The sequence below is a fragment of the Diachasmimorpha longicaudata genome, chromosome 3, assembly GCF_034640455.1.
Source record: "Diachasmimorpha longicaudata isolate KC_UGA_2023 chromosome 3, iyDiaLong2, whole genome shotgun sequence".
Classification (NCBI taxonomy): domain Eukaryota; kingdom Metazoa; phylum Arthropoda; class Insecta; order Hymenoptera; family Braconidae; genus Diachasmimorpha; species Diachasmimorpha longicaudata.
The window spans coordinates 5,554,784-5,574,840 of record NC_087227.1 but is presented as its reverse complement, the minus strand read 5'-3'; the positions used below and the strand labels follow the sequence as shown (position 1 = coordinate 5,574,840).

Genomic DNA, 20,057 nt, shown 5'->3' with positions numbered 1-20,057 from the left:
GAACGACATTTTCCGACTTTCTTAGTTTATATTCAAAGCAGCAATCAGTGTAGTTATTGTTGCTAATAAATGATGCAAAAAATGACAGGAAATTCTAAGGTTTCGGATGGAGAAATAAAACAACGCAGAATGTATAAATTATAATTTGTGATGGCAGTAGATTTTTTTATTCCTTAAAATATTATTTTCATTCCAAAGAGTCTGCAACAACATTTTCTACCTAATAATAAAGGATAGATATTCTCATATATAAACGTGCATGGAGTATTAATTTCAAAGACATTATTTCATTTTTAAAAATAATTTTCTGGGGAGATTCATATGTATGGTAAAAATCACAGATCCATTAGATCAATCGAGACACACGATGTTCAAAAAGACAAATACATTGTATAATTATCGAAAAAATCTACAAACTATTCACTCAGAGATAAAACGAAGTTATTTGTGTGATGAAGTGATAAAACGTAGTTGCCCATTCTTTGCATTTTCTCCAATTGTGGATTCCTCTCGTGAATATTTTTTTCACAGAAAATATGGAAATATATTTCGATACGAGTGCAGAAAAGGGCTTTTTTGACTGCGGAAATGTTGCAGTACAAGCTGGGAACCAGTAATATAAACCCGCGAGCCAAAAACTACTTTTCTCACGTGTATGAAACGTTATTTTCATCACAATATGGGGAAAAGAGGCGAAAGAATATGAAACGTGTCTAAAACTTTACTTTTCCGCAGCGTGTGATAAAAAAGAATTTCTCAATATTCTTCTGAACTTACTGATTGCCGAAACACTTCCACTTATTGCGTTGTACCACTTCATAACTGATATCATAGACTCCATTTTTTATAAATTCCGTATCAAATTTTTTGTCCTTCATCAGGTATTTACATGTAATGTGACGACGATACGCATATAAATTACACAATTAATATCATCGAATACCGATACAATATGAAGATGAGATTTTCTAAAAGCTGCTCCAATATCTTCGGCATTTCTGACAGTTTCGGTGATGAAATTTCAATAATTTTCTAGAGTAGGATTGACATTTGTTCAGACTTTGGGTGAGATGAATCACTTAACAATATGTTGTCATAAAAAATAAGGCGCTTCGGAAGAAATAATGAAAATTTCGTTTCTCAGACCTTAATGATCAGGTTTCTCGGAGATTCCCGATTTCTTTTGTAAATTGACTTTAATCTCACAAAGTGCATGATGAGGAACGTTTTATTGAACACTGATTGCATTAATCAACCAAGAGCTCAAAATGTACCGAACCTATTTTGTCGTTCCTGTGATGCTTGATATTCCTGGCCCAGGCTTTGCACTCAATGTTGATGAGAATTCCAGCTGGAAAATGTAGAATTAATGATTAGTTTAACTTAATGAAGACCTTCAAATCTCCGAACATGAAGTTATTCTACACTTAAACTCTAAAATCTTAATTACCACCTCTGAATTCTTGAAAAAAATGATTATTCTTTGGGCTACAAGCAATTCGTATCTAGAGATCATCTTAAAAATGGGAAAATTTCGGCTAACAACATCCGTCGTGAACTCTGCCTCCCTTCCAATATTCAGATAATTCAAATTTAAATTAAAAAAATTAAATAACACTCTCCATTGACATTCGGAACATGAAAAAAGATGTACATACGTCGTGGACGTTCGAACTGAACAGCAACGAGAGGACTGAGATATCCGTCACTATGGTAATACGGATAAAAGTAACCCGGGAAGCCCTGCTTCGGATAGTACTTGACAACTCCAATATTTTCTTGATCAGAAGGATTTTCTCCCTCACATGAAACCCATATCGTATTCAGCTGCAGTGAATTTTCTTGCACCAACTGATGGATCGTTGCGTTGAGCTGCTTAGGCATATCTGGAGGAAGATTTTCAGTGGTGTTGTAATATTCCGGCATCCATCCGTAAATCTGCAAAAGGCACAATCAAATATGTAGTTCAACATTCTCAATGAACTTAAAAAATGACGAGTAACAATGAAGGACAATTTTACTTTGTTCAGCTTTAGGAAGACACATGGACTCGAGGTATGATATCCGAAGAAATTTTCCTCAGTACACGGATGCCAGTCTCGCACATTCACTACACAGACTTGCCAAGGTTCTATTATTTTGCCATCCCGACAGTTAACTACGTTCTGACCACGACCAGGAGAAGAACCTGGTTTCTTATAATCTGCAGAGCAAAATAATACAGTCAATATGAGGAGGTCTACCCCCAACTTATTAATTATATTGTGATCTCTCAGTCGAGTTCTTGATCAATATATCCGAATCTAAGGGAGATAGGGAAAATCTTGTTATGACATTTGTTGTAGCACTCAATTCACTCTACAAAAAGGGTTTAGATCAAAATATTGCTATCTTCATTGGATATCGAGAAATTTTTGAAAAACTGGTCAGTAACGAAAGTGAAATCTTCTTTCACGACTTCACTAGTGATTTACGACAACAAAAATCAAATGTTACGTCTGGAAAAAATAGCAGAAGTATTTAAAGGAGATTGACAACTTCACAGATGACAATATGTTTCCATGAGCCACTTACGAGCTGTAGATTTTCATGCAACACGTAAAGCTCTGAAGCTTCGATTATTCTGTTTTCTTAGGATTCTTCCCACCCTAACCAAAAGCTCAGCTACTCACCCGCTAGAAAGTTTTTCAGCGATGTAACCCAGTAATTATAATTTGTTCGATTACTGCCTTTGAACCAGATCAGCGTGCTCTCGACGTTGTCCTCTGGTGGCATTGGCCTAAATCCCAATCCTATCAACATAAAATTCATCCAAAGTAAGTAAAAAAATCCACAAATAAGCAGAAAAAGCAAGTTAGGAATGAAAATTACCTGGATTTGTACCAATCAGTGATCTTTCTAGCTGCCATTTTGGAACTCTTGGATCCAGCGTTTGGAAGAATATGAAAAAACAGATGGCGACTAGGGCAGCGAGGACTCCGTAGAAGATCAAATAAAATATACCAATTTTTCCTGAAACAATATAAAGGTGGACATTTTCATCTACTGCAACTACATCCACCCTAAACGATCTTTCCCCAATCTTTCGAATTGGTGAGAGCCTTTCAAGATTTATAAAATAATTCGTGAGGAAATAAAGTCTTCGATGGACACAGAAAAAACCTTGTAACAAAATTCTGAACTGTTTTCTGTATATTGACCCAATTTTCAACTGTTTGAAGATCTTTGCATTTCTTCTTCCTCCGCTCCATTCAACACCTGTCGACGTCAACAAACATTGGGTACAGCAAGCGAATGATAGCAGAGTAATGTCGAGCAACAGATTAATTACGTTAGTCCGTACATCAATTTATAAAGAGGATGAAAATGCCTAGTCAAATGGAGCAATCCAATTACACCGCGCTGATTCAATGTTTCGTCAAGGTCATTTCTGTTATAACTACATTCCAGCATCCTGAATGAACCCCGGAAAACGGAAGTCACTAATTTCTTTTCTACCATTAGATTTCCCAATTTTAATGCTCCGTCCTTCAGATTAATTCCGCACTTTGGCGAATCTTTCGTGAACTTCAAATTGAAATTTATCAACTGCATTGAAATTCTACTGGTGATACAGTTGATGAAAGTACAGATATTCCAATGAATTAATAATTTTGGTAATTGATTATGAAATGACGATAAATTTATGCTGTGAATATTTGTTACTTTCAAGTTGCTTTGAGGACATGTACTCAAAGACACGTGAGTGCACGCATACCCTTTTGGTGTGGCCCTAGACTTACGTAATAACGTAATACCGCCATTTAATGTCAATTGACCTCGTTGTAAACGTTCGTACTAAGGGAAGTTTAACAATTGCCAGTCAGCACCTCTGGGTACTTCTCTATACCATACCGTTTTCAGAATTGTTCTTTAAATTTTATCGATTAATGTAGGACAAACAAACAGGAGGAAAATAGTAATCAGAAGAAAAAAAATATGGGCCTCAATGTGGGAGCGGAGTAAGGGGTCTTTTTATTTTTTATGGGGTTTTGGAATCGACTTTGAGGAATATCTTAACGAACGTGTAAGTTCTGAGTTGATTTTCTTGTCTCATAAAATTCATGATATGTTTTAGGGAATTCTAGAGAGGTCCGGAAAGGCTCAAAATCTGTATAACTCGTGAGTCGCTCAGGAACTTTCTAATTTTCAAGTACAGAACGGCCCAAAAGACGAGAATTTTTTATTTTCATTTTGTTTTATAAAAAAATCATTATATGAGGCGATTTATAGGAACAACTGGCAAATCAAAGGACACATTTGATTATTTTCATGCAACATCTACCACACATGAAAACCATTGATAAGTGTCGGTGGAATTATCAGACTTATCACTTCTCTACAGCGAGTGTAATTATCAGTGGGAACTGCTGGACGAGACCCTGAAGGCTCTTCTTTAATTGAATAAAATCGTAATCGTTGAAATTCTTCACATAGTTCGGAACATATTAGAACCATCGATCAGATAAATTTCGGTATTGTAAAGTGAAGTTTTTAATCTCAGAATTCAATTTAAGGAAACTTATCTACCTCAATACGTAGAAAAAAATTTCGTGGAAAAATGAAGTGAATTCATTTGGCAAAATCTATTATAATTCTGTTGAACTTTCTATCAGTTTTTGGTGATTATATTGAATTTGTCAACAATAATGACAAATAAAAACTCCTGGAATGTAACCTGTAACCAGAATGAATTATTTTAAAAAAATGAATTCCTTTTTGAATTGAATATTTGTCTTAAATCGTCTTAAATCCAATCCAATTTCATAATCACAATACGAGAAAGCTCCGAATCGTGATAAAATCTCGTCGTTGAGAATCACAATAAGTCCCCAACTCCCCCATCAGTAAATAAATCAAACCAAATTAAAGCCGTTCTTTTCCTCTCATTATCCAATAAAATTACCCCGATTTCCTCAAATGTTATTACATCGACAGTGTCTCCCGGTCAACCGCTAAATTGAATTTTCGTGGGTAATTGGAGCGAAGGTCATTGTCAGTGAAGTCGGTTCAATTCGGTTACACTCGGCTCGCGTCAGTTACAGCAAACTCCAGTCGGTAAGGAAGATCGTTAATGGCCTCCGCGAGCGAGACAACAACATGTCCGCGTGGTTCCTCACCGTCACACCCGTTCAGTAGTCGCACAACAACTTGTGGCTTCATAAAAGCAAGAGTGGGGGGACATTGATAGTAGTATTGAACACTAATCGTGAAGGATTCGTATGAATTTCTGAGGGGAGTGGCCGCACTACCTCGACCCTTCCCAAATATTCCATAATACTCGGCGCATCTACCACCAAATGACCGAAAAATCCAAAGTGAAGATGATTAATTAACATCGCGTGGGTGACGAACCCGAGGAATTATTTTCTGTTGTTATTACATGACTCATCCAACGAAAGACATTCACATGCTATAGTGCAACCGGCGCTTATTCATCGATAAACATCAATGGGAAGAGGAAGAGGATCGTTTTATTTTCGATTATGTCTGGGCAGAATCCCCATTGGGTGCCCATAAAATCTGATGGACGATAGAATAATAGGTAAGCAGATTAATGAAAAAAACCATCACCTGCGGATATCGGTAATAAAAAGGGGAATTCACTCTAGTGTTTGCCTCCACGGCGTTCCTGGCAACCGATCCTCATACAAACTGCGCAAAATGAATGACGATTATCTCGATTAATGAATTATTATGACTTACCCCAGCTACTGGGTGTCCTTCCCAAAACAGCGCCTGTTTGTGGATTATACAGAAAATTTTTAATAGACTGTCCTGTGGTCACACTGGGCGGTTTCTCGTACGGGTTCATCGACTCCGTCACCAACTCCTTCCTCGGGTCTTTAGCGACCATTTTGACGTTTTAATCCAACTTTTTTTTTGTCAATTAAATCAGTATGTATTTGATATTTTAGGAGATCGAGTGGATGTGAATTTAATCGGGTGAGTTTAGTCCTGAAGTTTGAAAATAACTGTTATGTTGGGGGCCAACTGTCGAGCCGTCTGTTGGTACCCGCCTGGCTGAATCAACTAAAGTTGTAAGAGGCGTTAGCCTGCAGTTGAGATACCTCTACCTCGGTTCCCCCATATAGTGTACCTCCTACCTTGGTCATTATTTATCCCTCCCACGGTGCTGTTTTACCTCGTAGCCAGCTGTCCACCTTGTTAAACTAACAGCATCAAGTATTATTGGTTTATCAATGGGTTTTGATGGTGTTACAATTTTATTGGATCGTTGTATTGATTGTTTGATCATTTTTGGATAGTCAGCAACTGGGAGAACACTTGGGTACCTCCAAAGAGGAGACTTTTTACTTTTTAACGTATTGTTGACTTTTAGATGTCCTCAGGCTTGGATAGGTTTTCCTGATTTTTCAGAGATATATTCAGAAAATTGGAGACCATTTATTTATTTATTCATTCATTACTTATCGATCCGAGCATTCTAACAGCTCTGAATGAAATGAGATATTCGTTAACAGAATAGACGAGAGATAAGTTAATTTGACTTCTTTTGTCACTTCACTACAGATGTAATTCTTTACGAACAGTTTTTTAAAAATATTGATAGTGTTTCAAATGGATCGACACTTTAAGAAATTGATGTGCGCGGTCAGGGAGACTTAAAAATTCCAGGAAGCGATGATTTTTCGTCAATAGGTTCTTTTAAGTTCTGCAAAACTGCGTACAAAATCGACAGTGACCTAGAAAAATTTTAATAGTGAAAATAATTCTTAATTTCAGAATTTTTCCTGGATGCTGACGCCTCGATAATGTACACGAAGAGGAAGATTCTTAAGAAATAATGTCTCTGTTTCGTAATCTGCCAGTCAAAACAGTATTCAGTCAAAATTACGGAAGAGTTACGGATTTTTTTACTGAACGTTTCAGACTTTTTCTGAAACGTGTTGGCCTTTTTCCTGAAAGTTATCTGCAAAAGTGCGTAACTGTTCCCTAATTTCTACCGAATATGGTTTTGACTGGCAGATTATGGAACGCGCACGTAATTTTTCAAGAATTAATCTCTGTATGTAAAGTAATGCAAAGAAATGACTGCAAATTCGACAATGATGTTTGCGCACGGACACTGTTCAATATGAAGATGAACAAAATCCCGATTTGATCCAATTCCACTTGGTTCAAGCGAAATGTTCACAATTCATCGATAATTTTTTACCTCAGTGATGAATATCACATCACATTCCCCCAGTCAGCACCATCATGGGAAATCAACGAGTTGTAGTCTACATATATCATCGGACACCAATTGACAATTTCTCTATTTTCCCATTTTCTTCGATGCTGGATTTCTATTTTTATTTAACTCGATTTGTTGATAATTTAATTTAAACTGGCCATGGATTGAGAATTACCAGACTTGTGGACTAGACAGTTAGGTATGGGATTAAGGCTTCATTTATCACCTCTTCATTTGCACTCATTCTCTGGGAATATACTTTTAAAATTCGATTCGACATCGGCAGATGAATTGAACACATATAAAACTTTTGATTCGGGACTTTAAAGAGTCTTAACTCGAAGAAACGTTCAACTTCCAAAAGACTCTTCTAAAGTCTGCACTTAAATGATTGAAAAAAACTGAATAGAAAAATTTTGATCAGTAATTTTCGTAATCATTTGGTGAAATAGTCAAAATGCATCTTTAATATTATTCGTCGACTCCGCGTAATGCCCTAAATGTACTTCTAGAAGGAATGTTGGACCTCAGCGCCTCTTTTAACACTGTGACATCATAGAACAAATGGCAATTCTCAAATAATAACATAATAATAATTAATTAACTGATAATAATAATAATAATATAATTATTATACTTGATAATTATTGATAATAATTAACTGAATAATAGTCTATAATAGTTGATAGTTGATAATTATTTAACTGAATGTCATTCTAAGTGTATATATGTTGCAGATAACTGCAAATTAATTTTATGGATAAATCTTATAATTAATCAAAAATACGAGAAAAGTCGTTTTAAGTTGGGCTTAACAATACTAAAATCTAGTCCATAAACTACCGAGGATTGTAAATTTTTTTTGTCTGTGAATGACTGACTTATTTCCTCTTCTCCTTCTAGATTTCCTCTTCCGGATTAAGAAATTGCCGTCCAGTCTTGTGTTTAATTGATAAAGCACCTTCACCAGAAATATCAGGTTCAGTTATTATATTCTACGTATACATATATCTAAACTTGAGTTACAACTGCAGAGTTACGTTTCGTCACATAATCTGAGTCATACATGGACAAAGCTTCATGTCTGAATTGACCGCATCCTGTCTCGTGGTTCCAATGCCGTTTACCTACGTATATATTGTAACAATAAGCTCTCTAGTGTCAGATACAATGAACGGAATTGGAGGATTGAGGCACGTGTAAACGATACATGCGGTGATTCGTCTCGTTTTATGGAATCTTTGATGAGGGCTTTTTGAGAGATTTGCCGAGTCAATACCACGCGCACACCGGTTCGTACCAGTTTTTTTTTCCAAATTATTATCCCTCTTTCAACAAGGAGGATCACTCTGGTGATAAAATATTTGCTTAAGCACTGGAGAATGCGGGTCAATAAATATTTATTATGCACTTACGTTCCTTTTAGGTAATCGCAGAGTGATAATGTCATATTACGGAAGGTCTATACGATAAATTTAATGACTTCTAAAGACACTAATGAAGCTGGAGAAAAATCGGGTGCGTAAGAATTGTAATTTGTTGTTTGCTGTTATTGCAATTCAACTCCCTTTAATTTTTTGTGGGAAGAATATTTTATTGGCCGAATTTTCTTCTTTCGTCGTGTTCTTTCAAGAAGTCAAAGAAATCGTGCCCTTCCGCACCTGACGAGACGCAATTTTCCATATATAATAATAAACCTGAACAGTAATGCATATTCTGGGTTTAAATATCAAATCTGAAGATTTTCAGAGGGAATGGGTACGCACCCCTGCAGCCATCTACCGAAAAGAATGAGAACAAGAATAATGTCATTAAATTTTCCACATCGACCGTTAGTCATTCTGTGGGGCACCCCATGCCAAAGGGGATGCCGCGAAGCCTCACCCTCTTGAAAATTGCTGAGATTTTTTTTATTCGAAAAAACGGGCGTCTGACTCCGAAATTCCTGTTCTACTTCGCTGGGACGCACCCCTGCCGCGCAGCAAAGTGGAACATATCAGTATCGAGGTGTAAAAAATAAAAATAAACAATCGTGCAAGTTTCCTATTTAGGTAACAAAGACAATTTTTTTTTTTAATTTTCTTTCCTTTATTTGCACAAATTTTGCCAACGATCGTAATTAAAAATTACGAGTAATTTAAGTAACTTCATGTAAGTATCGAGACGTAATCAATATCGCCTTGGGGTTCTTATTAGAGAATGAACTACCGATGTTTATTTTACCATTTGTTTTGTCTTTCGGTCACAAATGCAATAATTATTTCACCTCATACAACGATAAACTGGGTATCGCGGTATGATTTTATTGAACCTCTTATTCATTTTGGGACTATCTGTTCGCAGTATTTTAGGTTTTTTTTTTTTTCATTTAAAACTGAAACATCATTTCAAATTCGAATGATGTGAACATTCGAATTCATTTTCACTGTCTCCCATTTTCTCAAATTGTTTTTTTTTTGTACTCTCGCACGTTCTCATACTTTTTTTTCCCACATACTCTTCAAGTTTTTAAACATTCCAACAACATTAGATGCCCATTTATAAGAAAATGGTGCACCTATAATGATGAATTATATTCTCAATATTTTTTTAAATCGTATTCTTTTGGTATTTTCCATCTTTCGTATTTTCATGTAAATTTGTTTTCCTCTCTCATTACCGATTACAATAAATAACACTAATAATAATATTCAAATACGTTACCGCCCTGAACGCGTCTTCAATTTAATTTTAATATCGTTTTTTTTTTAAATTTCCGTCATTCTTGATCTCCCTAAAATTCATATAATTTATCATCTTAAAATAATTAGTATGTATTACGAAGTTCTTTATTTATCAATAAAATTGTTTAAACGGCGGCACACACAGGCGTGTACAGTCAATGCGTCTAATAAATACAAAGTCTCGATTCAATAAATAGCGATTAAATTAATGAACAATAATTAAATGATACACTTGTCCCTTCAATAGATTAATGCAAAGTGCCACTGGTACTTATAGATCAGGCGTATTACTCAGGATTCTGTGAACAGTTTTACTCATTACATTGCATTTTATCTTCACAAATCTCTTAATTCATGTTTACATTTTTATTTAAGAAAATGTCGTGGTAGTGGAACGTATTTTTCTCTCTCAAAAAGATAAATCATCGAAACAACCATTTTTTTTTTTTCACTCCTAAGTACCTATTTCAACTATATACGACTGTGTTTACTATATCACTATAGTATTTTATTATTCGGTACAATTAATTTAATCTTAAACATTTTTTAATTTTTTTTCTTTCATTATTTTTTTGTTCGTATGTATGATCGTAAGGACGATATATCATCACTATAGGCTTGCAGAATTTTTTATTTTTTTTTGACGTTGCACATTCTCATCTCTTCACAGATCCCCAGTGACTAAGCAAATGCCTCTTCAAAAGCGTGTTCTATACATATGTATTGTTTTTTAAATTTCTTAGGATTCTTTTTCTATTATATATATTTTTTTTCAATCATGTGTTGGACTTATCCGATCGTCGATCCCCTATTAAGACACGTACTATATCGCAGAGGTCACAAGTGCTTCCTCGTACATGAAAAAACTGAAGATAACAGTCGCAATTATTTGCTCATTTAGTCATGACACACATTGAAAGCTCTAAATTGATGAAATTTCGATCATATCGATTTGAATCATTGGCTCTTATTTATCGAATTTTAGGAATCATGTGGAGTCAGAATGTTCTTTTAAATTGTTTGATTCATCATTCTCATTTGCATCATTTGAATGAAAGTCGATGTAAAACGTCGTTAGTGTTGTGTAAATTATTCATTCCTCTTAAAATTATGAACATAAAGCATTAGCATTATTGATGGTACATCACTGTGAATTGTTTAAATTAACAGATGTTCTGTATCATTCGAATAAATAAATAAATAAAATAATAACGATGTACATAGAATAAAAATGTGTCTGTCGCCATGAAAAAATCAGATCACCATTCCAATAGCTGCGATATTTCACTCCTCTACGTCGACACTGTTTTTTGTGCATAATGTGAAATGGTGAAGATTTACTACTAAATTCGGAGTGAATTGATAAATGTAATGGGTCTCTTTTGAACATCTTGTTGGTCGTAGAAAATATCAAGAGACATTTTTCCTGGACATTTTTTTTTTATTTCACAAGAATTTCCTTGATATTATCTTCTGGATCTCCTCTTCACCAGTTGAATTATCAAATCTGGCTATCAGTTAACCGCTCACTGCAGAATTCATTCCACTCTCTTCTTTTTTATCCGATGTATTTTTTTGTGCTCTCTGATGCTTATTATTTTAATTCATGAACATTTCAGGATGATAGAGACGCATTGGAAAATTGTCGACGAAGAAGAACATTAAGATCAACGGCAGTGGATAACAATAATAATGGAAACAGTTCAAAAATGGTAATTCATGTCAGTGAATCTGTTATCATCTCGTACAATCGCTCTTAACAAATGCCATCTCTTTACAGTGGAAATGGGGGAATGGTGGTCCGATTTTTCCGACAGTCTGTCATCACTCGTCTCAGTAATCAGCATCATCTCATTAGGATCGAGTGATTTGTACGAGTTGAATCGTATTCATCGATGAGTCTGGAATATTTTGTTCTTATGGTAACTGCTGTTATGAGTTTTTAGATTTTATTTTTACTTTTTTTTTATTTATTTAATGGCGATGTTTCTTTGTGGTCATTCGCAATTGATGATTGTTTAATGGAAAACAGTGTTTAATCCACCATCAACTCGAAGTGAACTGAACCACGCCTCTCGAAACGGTCGTGAATAATGTTTTTGGCCCACGCTTTACACTCGATGTTGATAAGAACATTACCTGTGATAAAGAGAAAACAGAATTGTTATTATTCTTGCTTAAAAAAGAGTTTATTCGAAGAAATCTTCCATCTGAAAAATGAATTTCGATCGTGAAAAATAATTATTGATTCATAAATAATTTTTTATATGAATTCCAAATTTTGTGAGTGAGATATTATGTTATGAAAGTGTTGATCAAACATTTTTATTTATTTCATTTATTTTCCTCTGTGAAATGCTTGACACCAAAGTGGTAAACTGAAATAAGTTGGCTCATCTTTGCGTTCACTTTCTAATCAATATCTTCGAAGCTACAACAAATACATAATTTTTTCTAATGACATTTTTTGTAGCACTCAATGTGCTTCATAAATGTCATAATATACATTTTGCCATCATTCTGAAATTCCACCATATTCATCCACAATTGGTGATTTATCTCGGTTTTACCACTTCACAACTGAAATACTCTGACAGTTTAATCACTAGACTCATTACTGTAGTAATTAATTGAGAGATGCTTACGCTTTGGCGCTTCGAACCACACAGCTACCAGCGGACTGAGGTAACCCGGTCTGTTTGTATACGGGAAATAGTAACCGGGGAATCCCGAGCTTGGTTTATACTGAATGGGTCCAATGTTCTCAACATCAGCGGGATTTTCTCCCTCGCAGGAAACCCAGATTGTTTCCAGCTCCTTAGGATTTCGCATTTTTGCAGTTTTTATGCGGTTCTGCAGATCCTGGGGCATGTTGGATGGTAGATTTTCTGTGTCATTGAAAAATTGTGGTTGCCAACCAAAGATCTAAAATACAAAAACATGATGGATTTCATAGCTTGTCATTTTGAAATAAAACTTTTGGGGTGTTTTTTTCGAAGATTTTTTTAGAGAGAAAAATTTCGAAAAAAATCTGTTCAACCGCCAGTGATGATAAAGGGTCATTCAGGTACCTTATTCAGCTTCAAGAAAATACAAGGCTGAGATTTCTCATACATGTATCTGTTTTGTTTAACGCAGGGTGAAAACTTCTCGAGCTCAACTATGCAGGCTTTTCCAGGAGGTGGTGGATTACCGTATGAGCACAGAACCCTGTTCTCTTGATACTGTGCAGCCAGACCAGTGGTGCCAGGCTTTGGTGGTTCGTACGCTATTAATTACAATTGTTTTGTCATTAGAATTACAGTAACTAGAGTTCAGGTAAAACGGACGCATCTGTCCAGTAAATTTATTGTCTTTGTATGTGTCTTGTACATTTCTGGTTAGGGAAAAGGTAATGGTGTTTCGTTGTCCAAAAATGACAAAACAATTAAGAAATTACAATTGAGACATTAAGAAAATCTTCAGCTCTCGGATCCATATTTGCAAAAACAGTAAATATTTGTATTCTTTTTTTTCAATTTTTTTCATGCTATTTAATTGATAAAGGGGATGATTGAAAATGGTTGTATCATCGTTAAACCATCCACCTGTCTCACAGTCCTCCACTCTTCACCATTTTGGGGTAGGTGAGTGCGCAGTCGAGTCTTTCTTATGGCACTCTAATACATTGAGTGGCTCCCCACTCTGCTCACACCGATATATGTTCAACGACTTACGTTTTGCTACTGAATTGGATCCAAGACTAATGGCACTTCAGTCATCAAAAGTTTATAAACGAAGGGAAGAAATAAACCATTTGCTCGTGACTGCTGTTACGATTCCCAGCGAGTATAATGAGAGTTTAATGCAATTAGGAGTTCTTTTTGTGAGAGAGCATCAAGGTGGAAATGCATAACATTAATTACTGCGTTATCGCAGTAATGAGATCATTAAGAAGCTCTTTCTTAAGAGAAAGCCTCTCGACATTTAGTTTTAAACAATTTAGTTTAAGGCATTACTCTAAAATATTCTCTTTAATTTTTTATTTCGTCGTGCTCAAGGTAATAGAACGGTTACTTGCACTTGGCTCCGTCTTATTTTTTATTAAAAAAATTCTTATTTGTTACCTTCGAGGAACTTATCGAGGGCTTCAGCCCAGAGAATGAAATTTCCCTTGTCACTGGCTTTGTACCAAATGAGCGTACTCTCGACATTGCTGTCTGGTGGCAACGGCCGGAATCCAAGTCCTGGATTGTTACCAATTAACGAACGCTCCAATTGCCACTTTGGTTGCTGATAATCTAGGGTTTGGTAAAATACCGCCAGCAATGCACCAAAAAATCCCGATAATACTCCATAGAAAATCACATAAAACAGCAGGATTTTAGCTGGAAAAGAAAAGAAATGGACAATTGCATTTTTTTTTGAATGAGTATAATGGGCACAGCTTTTAGCATCAGCTTTTGGAAAATAAAACAATAAACTGACTCTACAATTTTTTTTTATCTGATTTTTCCACAGATCATGAGCCTGAATGAGGACCGACTCTGTGCCCGAGGACACCTCCATCGGTTCAATATATTTAGACAAAAAGCGATTTGTTTCGGAATCGTTTTTTCAAAATGTCTCCAAAAGTAATCGCCATCATTTTCTGCCACATGACGCAGTTATATCTGTCACATGGCAGACATGTAAATATATATCTTGCCATCATTTGATTAATATCACGTTATTTTCCATGTTTAAATAAAATATAATGGTCGCGTGGAATCTATGTAGTAAAAATTATAGTAAAATTGCGAGGACATTGTAAAATATCAAATAGAGGGACCATTTTACTGCTATTTGAATTGAAAATAACGATTACGTAACATTTATGTTTTTTTTATTGACAGTCAGTCGATAATATTACTAACTTCTTATGCGATGATAACTTTATGAGGGGCCGTCTTTTTTACTGGGATATGAACGTCATGTCATAATGCTGGAATAATCTGGTTCTATCACAGAAATTATCATAATTTTTCTTATGCCCTATAACGCTCGCAGGACGTATCACTGACATGTCCTCAATTTTCTCAACATCCCTAATTCGGACGAATTTTTAATGCACCCAATCCATGTACCAGTGCAGATGATTTATCAACACAATCGAACGATGTAAAATACTTAAGAGTGGGACAATTATGATACGACGTCTAATTGGCCTGAATTGACGACCAAATGAAATGGCATTTGTTGTCTCATATCAATGCGTGAAACAATTCACGGATTCATGGTCGGAAAATTGCGTTCAATCGATTTTCCTGGTCGCTAAATATAGATCATATCATAGTATTGCAATCTGAAGTGATGAAGACAATAAATTCAAACAGCGCGGACCAATTTCCGAAGTTATTGGTCCAGAGGTAAAAAAATATCGTAAAATATATTTTATAAGTTTCAAAGTCCTGAAATTCCTTGGAATCCTGACATTTTCGGGGAACGTTCATAACTGATTTTTTAACAAATAGATTGTCATCACGAGTATTACAAAATTTACAATATTCTCTCAAAAAAATATAAAAAAATCTTGAACAACTGAAAAATCGAGAAATTTATGAAACTCCTTTTTTTCATTTTTCTCGGAATAAGTTCAATTATCATGTCAATGCTATTGCTTGCGTGATATAAAATATGCTACAGTCTTTCTCGATGTATTTTTAGACCCTTCATAATGACCAATTAAAATAAAATACTTGTACCAAAATAACAGGAATCTTCGGTAGCCAAAGGTGGAGGGATTTAGTTGCTATTAACAAGACTTGTCGCCCATTAAATCCTCAGGTGCCGTCAGACACACCGTATCGACCCCTCTACATGTAAATGCTCGCTGTCGAAATTGATCAGTTTAGACTCTATCAAGACTAATTGACCCGGCGAACACAATTAGAAAACGCAAAACTACTGCTGCAATTCAATATCAGTTTCCCGATTTTTATTCATTATAAATAATCGGGTACGTTTCCCGATTACCTGACTTGTTCGGTAAATTTTCTCCAACTTTTTTCTCCGTCTGGTCCACCCCTATTGATCTTCCAGGGCATGTCCTTATTATGCAACAGAGAGTGCTCATCCGCACCAAAGTATTCCAGCAATGAACTGGCTTATTTCGACCCTCTCTCGATTCCCCTGTCATAACTCCCAAATACAAGAGATTCTCGAACGATAAACCCCTAAGTACTTATTAATACTTCCCCGAGGGAAATATAAAATGACAGGAAGAAAAATGCAATTTAATGCACAGTTGATTCTTAATTTTCAGGACAGTGGGACAATGCAATTCAGGGGTTAAAAAGTCATGAAATTTGACTCTAAATTTTCTAAAATTTCCGAAGTTTAAACGACACGAAGATGAGAATATCTTAATTAATTTATATTTACAGGTTCATATGACTATTCAGTATTAAATAACATTGAAATTTATCAGAATTTTCTGCAGACATTGATTATGCAAATTTTCATCGTCTGACTGATAAAAAATCGTTGTAAAAAAATATACTGCCCCTTATGATCACAAAATTTTCTAATTACACCCCCGAATAACGATTTTTTTCATCATAGAAATATTACGTAACAGTAATTCTCCTCAAATAACACTAAAAATGTCCCTCCATTAGTAATTTCACGATGGCTTCTCAATCTAGTGACATTTTAATGACATAAAATCGCTATTAATCCCGAAAATAATGAGATGTCCCCGAAATAATTATAGAAAAATCGCCCCCACAGGACGGTCATTCTCCTATCTCCATTCTACCCCCATTCGCTCAAAAATTTCCCAAAAAACCTCCCCCTGCTGCCCAGCAACTCCCTATCACGAAACCCCCGTGAATAATCACCCCAATTAATTTCCCTCGATCCTCCCAAACTTTTCCAAAAAAAAAAAACCTGAAGAACTCCAGTACTATCGACCCTCCCGGTGCATCAGGACTATTGATTTTTCCACCATTCCATTTTCGCCCTCTCTAACGGACACACTCGGGTACATGCACCCCTCGAAGTATCCGACAACTCCTAGGGCCCCAATACTACAACAATTTCTACGTATTTTACAGACACAACGCGTAATGGCTGATGCAGTAGTGGAAACCGCCCGGTATGTGCCTAGCAGTCGTTACCGAGGGGAATATCGATTGCGCACTAATATCGAGGCCAGATTACGTCGGCAAACTACTAAAACTAATGCACATTTCGGTTTCCTTTGTTCTACAGGAGCGTTTCCACCCCGAAGTGCAGGAAAAAATACTTTTTAAAAAATAATCAAGAAAAAAAATTATTCACCGACAGGAAATTAATTCCAACAATTAATCCTCAGATCTGAGGGCTAAAAAACTCACCCCAACTGGAGCCAGTTCGTCCAAGAAACTGTCCCGTCTCGGAATTGTACAAAAATGTAGAGAACGACTCCCATTTTCCAAGTTTAGGGGGTGGTGTGTAGTACTGCTCGACTTTTTTATCCTCCATTGATAAAACTTTTTAACTAATAAATATATTAATTTTAACAATAATTTATAACTGTTGGATGAACTTTTTTTTCTTTTTATTTTAGAACAGAGATACGGTGATGGCTTCGGCTGGCTGGTGCTGGTGTGATCGACCAGCTACGGGTGGGCGAGGACACGAAAGAAAGAGGTCTGTGCCGCGCACTCTCGTATTACTCTGCTTGATGCTGCTGCGCTCCGGTCTTACTTACACAGAGGGATGAATATTGAGCGATCGTTTGCCCCTCCCTCCCCACCTCTCTTGCCCCACCGGCGAGCCACCCTTAACAGTGTTGAATGTGTGTACGACTAGGTGGGGTAGTTGTGACGGTGGTGGATTGCATCCCCCCCTTTTTGATATCTCAGTTATGTTTTAATGCGCAAACGCGATAAAAACACGAACCCATCGGGAAACCTTGTCCAATGGTGGTGGGGCTTCAGGTATCCCTGCCAGAGGATTTCTCGTTCGTCGTATAACGGATGTGACTACCACCTTCGATCCGAGAATATTGTATATAGGATATTGCCAACAGGGGGGGATTTTGCGAGACGTGTGTCAATGAGGTGACTGTCATCGACACTGGTTTATTCACATGAAGAAAAATGGACAGTTGGATTTTTAAAAATTTATTTATGAAGTATTATTGCCAATGTTGAGAGGGAATTAGATAGGTGAAAAGATGGTATTCAATTAGATGTTTATTTAAGCTGAGTCACAGGGTGATCCACCCTGCAGGGGTTCGCAGAAAGGTGGAAAGAAAGAATCTGAATCTCAGAAAAGTTTGGGAGTTTCATTTTTCAAACGCTGAAGATGGTCTAAACAGAATTACAATATCTCGGAATTTGGAATGTGAATAGAAATGTGTCAAGAGACATGTTCGTCGAAATTCAGATACATTTTCTATTTTATTCACAGATTTTTAATTTCCGAAAAATGTAGAGAAAAGGTGGAACTGTTTGCACTGTTAAAAAAAAAATTTCTGAATGAAAGGAGAATAAAAAAATAGATTTCTTTGAATGAATTTTGCAATAAATTCCGATACTTTACTGGACGAGGGCAAGTCTTAGACTTGACTAAAAAATTTAATGGATTGCATTATAAGTTCGTATCGCATTGTTGATTGTAAATTGAAAATTATCTTCAGAATCTCCTTTGCTATTAGTATGGGGCATGCTTATCATTTAAATGTGAATTCCGGATTTTTTTCACATTTTGAAAAGGAAAAAAGGGTATTTACAATAATGGTTATCTCCTGTGTTATGTGAAAACCCATTGATATATCAATAAACGAGGGTTTTGAAACCTCGCCCATCTCTGGGTCTAGTATGTAATGCTTGGGGGTGGTTTGTTGAGAGGAAGAGGGGGTGGGTTTGTCCTTAACAATTGGTTGAGACGTTTGTGAAGATTAGGTTAGTTTGGCTGAAGACTGTCTATGATTGGTGCGAAGTCGAACCGCCTTGTGACGTTATTAGCAATTTTAAAATGCTCTAAATCATCAACTTTCGACTGCAAATTTCTAATTACAAATTGAGGAGCGATGGCTTTAATGTTTGGATCATAAAATCCCTCCATTATATTTGCAACTTTAACTGAATATTTATAAACAACACTAGACTGTTAGTTTACATGAATTTCAATGTATAAAAGTTTTTAAATTATCCTTCTGGTAAATTAAAACCTTAAGTGGAAAATTTCAAGAAAAATGACGAAAAATCAAGTACTGTGCAACAATACAGTTAATATTCAACATTGAGAAGATTAAAGTAAATCAAGAATTGGATTAACAATGACTCACTGACGGTATAATTGTTAAACTTTTGTCATAAAAAATTTTAATAATTCGAAAACTGAAAATACCGGAAATTAGTGAAGTCTGTCCAGAGGGTAGAGCTCCTTTAAGGTATGTTTGCACTACTTTAAGACGTCTGGGGGACATCACTTGTTATCGAGATGATTATTCTACCATAATATAGATAGTGTCTATTGATTCATATCGACCATGGCCTTTTCTGTCCTCTAAAACACCCGGTGGGTTATCGCCTCCACTTGTAATTCTCTTCAGAGTTATTGAGATGAACTTTGTTCATTGATCGTGCACTTATAATTCGATAGAAATGGAAAAGAACCTGGACGATCAACTGTGTTGCTTGAATTTTTAGAGAGTACAAAATATGAACAGGGAAATGAGGAAATAATGGACCAGTCAGTTATTGATTTTGAGGTTTTTTAAAATTTTTATTCTTTTTTTTTATTACAGGAGATTAAAATATTTAAGTTCTTTTTGGGTTTTTTATTTCAATTTTTTTGTTTCTTAATTTTTTTTCTCTTTAGATATAACAGCATTTACAAATATATTTCAATATTTTCACCTAATATCGTGTGTATATACACATCACATATTTTCATTTTCTTATGTAAATCATTTGTTTCGTTTTTATTTGCCGTTTTTATGTACATGACCTACAACTTTTATTTATTTATGTTCACCAGATTTGACGTTCAACGTAATTTAGTCAGATTTAAACAATTGATAGTTGTTATTTTGCATTTTCATGAATCAAAAATAAAACCAAACATATCATACAATTGTA

At 35.5% G+C, this 20,057-nt stretch overlaps 2 protein-coding genes and 2 long non-coding RNA genes across 6 annotated transcripts; 2 read left to right on the top strand and 2 right to left on the bottom strand.

Annotated features, from left to right (window-relative positions):
- Nucleotides 1-132: 132 nt before the first annotated feature.
- LOC135160903 (sodium/potassium-transporting ATPase subunit beta-2-like) lies at nt 133-6,063 on the bottom strand. The gene is made up of 6 exons (XM_064118033.1): nt 5,746-6,063; nt 2,872-3,012; nt 2,673-2,792; nt 2,022-2,203; nt 1,659-1,938; nt 133-1,351 (listed from the first exon to the last, which is right to left on the bottom strand). Exons 1-6 carry the CDS (start codon nt 5,894-5,896, stop codon nt 1,248-1,250), a joined length of 978 nt encoding a protein of 325 aa, XP_063974103.1. The 5' UTR covers nt 5,897-6,063; the 3' UTR covers nt 133-1,247.
- LOC135160910 (uncharacterized) lies at nt 5,167-10,684 on the top strand. Of its 3 annotated transcripts, XR_010298656.1 has the most exons (5): nt 5,167-5,584; nt 6,787-7,439; nt 8,144-8,219; nt 8,275-8,532; nt 8,667-10,684. It is a non-coding gene; the product is annotated as an uncharacterized LOC135160910 (long non-coding RNA). The 3 variants fall into 3 exon arrangements; XR_010298654.1 differs by having other exon boundaries at nt 8,144-8,532; XR_010298655.1 differs by lacking the exon at nt 5,167-5,584 and adding an exon at nt 6,209-6,331 and having other exon boundaries at nt 8,144-8,532.
- Nucleotides 9,305-18,665, bottom strand: LOC135160904 (sodium/potassium-transporting ATPase subunit beta-2). The gene is made up of 5 exons (XM_064118034.1): nt 17,322-18,665; nt 14,070-14,330; nt 13,035-13,231; nt 12,609-12,888; nt 9,305-12,102 (listed from the first exon to the last, which is right to left on the bottom strand). The coding sequence occupies exons 1-5, from the start codon at nt 17,446-17,448 to the stop codon at nt 11,999-12,001; spliced, it is 969 nt and encodes a 322-aa protein (XP_063974104.1). The 5' UTR covers nt 17,449-18,665; the 3' UTR covers nt 9,305-11,998.
- On the top strand, nt 14,325-17,648 carry LOC135160909 (uncharacterized). Its single transcript, XR_010298653.1, has 2 exons — nt 14,325-14,633; nt 17,040-17,648. It is a non-coding gene; the product is annotated as an uncharacterized LOC135160909 (long non-coding RNA).
- Nucleotides 18,666-20,057: the final 1,392 nt, after the last annotated feature.

Bases quoted from the DNA above. Each gene is read 5' to 3' on its own strand.
- LOC135160903 (XM_064118033.1), bottom strand. From the start codon at position 5,896: ATGGTCGCTAAAGACCCGAGGAAGGAGTTGGTGACGGAGTCGATGAAC. The intron at 3,013-5,745 runs GTAAGTCATAAT...ATATTGTTTCAG, and splicing joins AAGGACACCCAGTAGCTGGG to GAAAAATTGGTATATTTTAT. The intron at 1,939-2,021 runs GTAAAATTGTCC...TGCCTTTTGCAG, and splicing joins TCTTCCTAAAGCTGAACAAA to ATTTACGGATGGATGCCGGA.
- LOC135160904 (XM_064118034.1), bottom strand. From the start codon at position 17,448: ATGGAGGATAAAAAAGTCGAGCAGTACTACACACCACCCCCTAAACTT. The intron at 14,331-17,321 runs GTGAGTTTTTTA...TTTCTTTTCCAG, and splicing joins ACGAACTGGCTCCAGTTGGG to CTAAAATCCTGCTGTTTTAT. The intron at 13,232-14,069 runs GTAACAAATAAG...TGTAATTAATAG, and splicing joins CCTCGATAAGTTCCTCGAAG to CGTACGAACCACCAAAGCCT.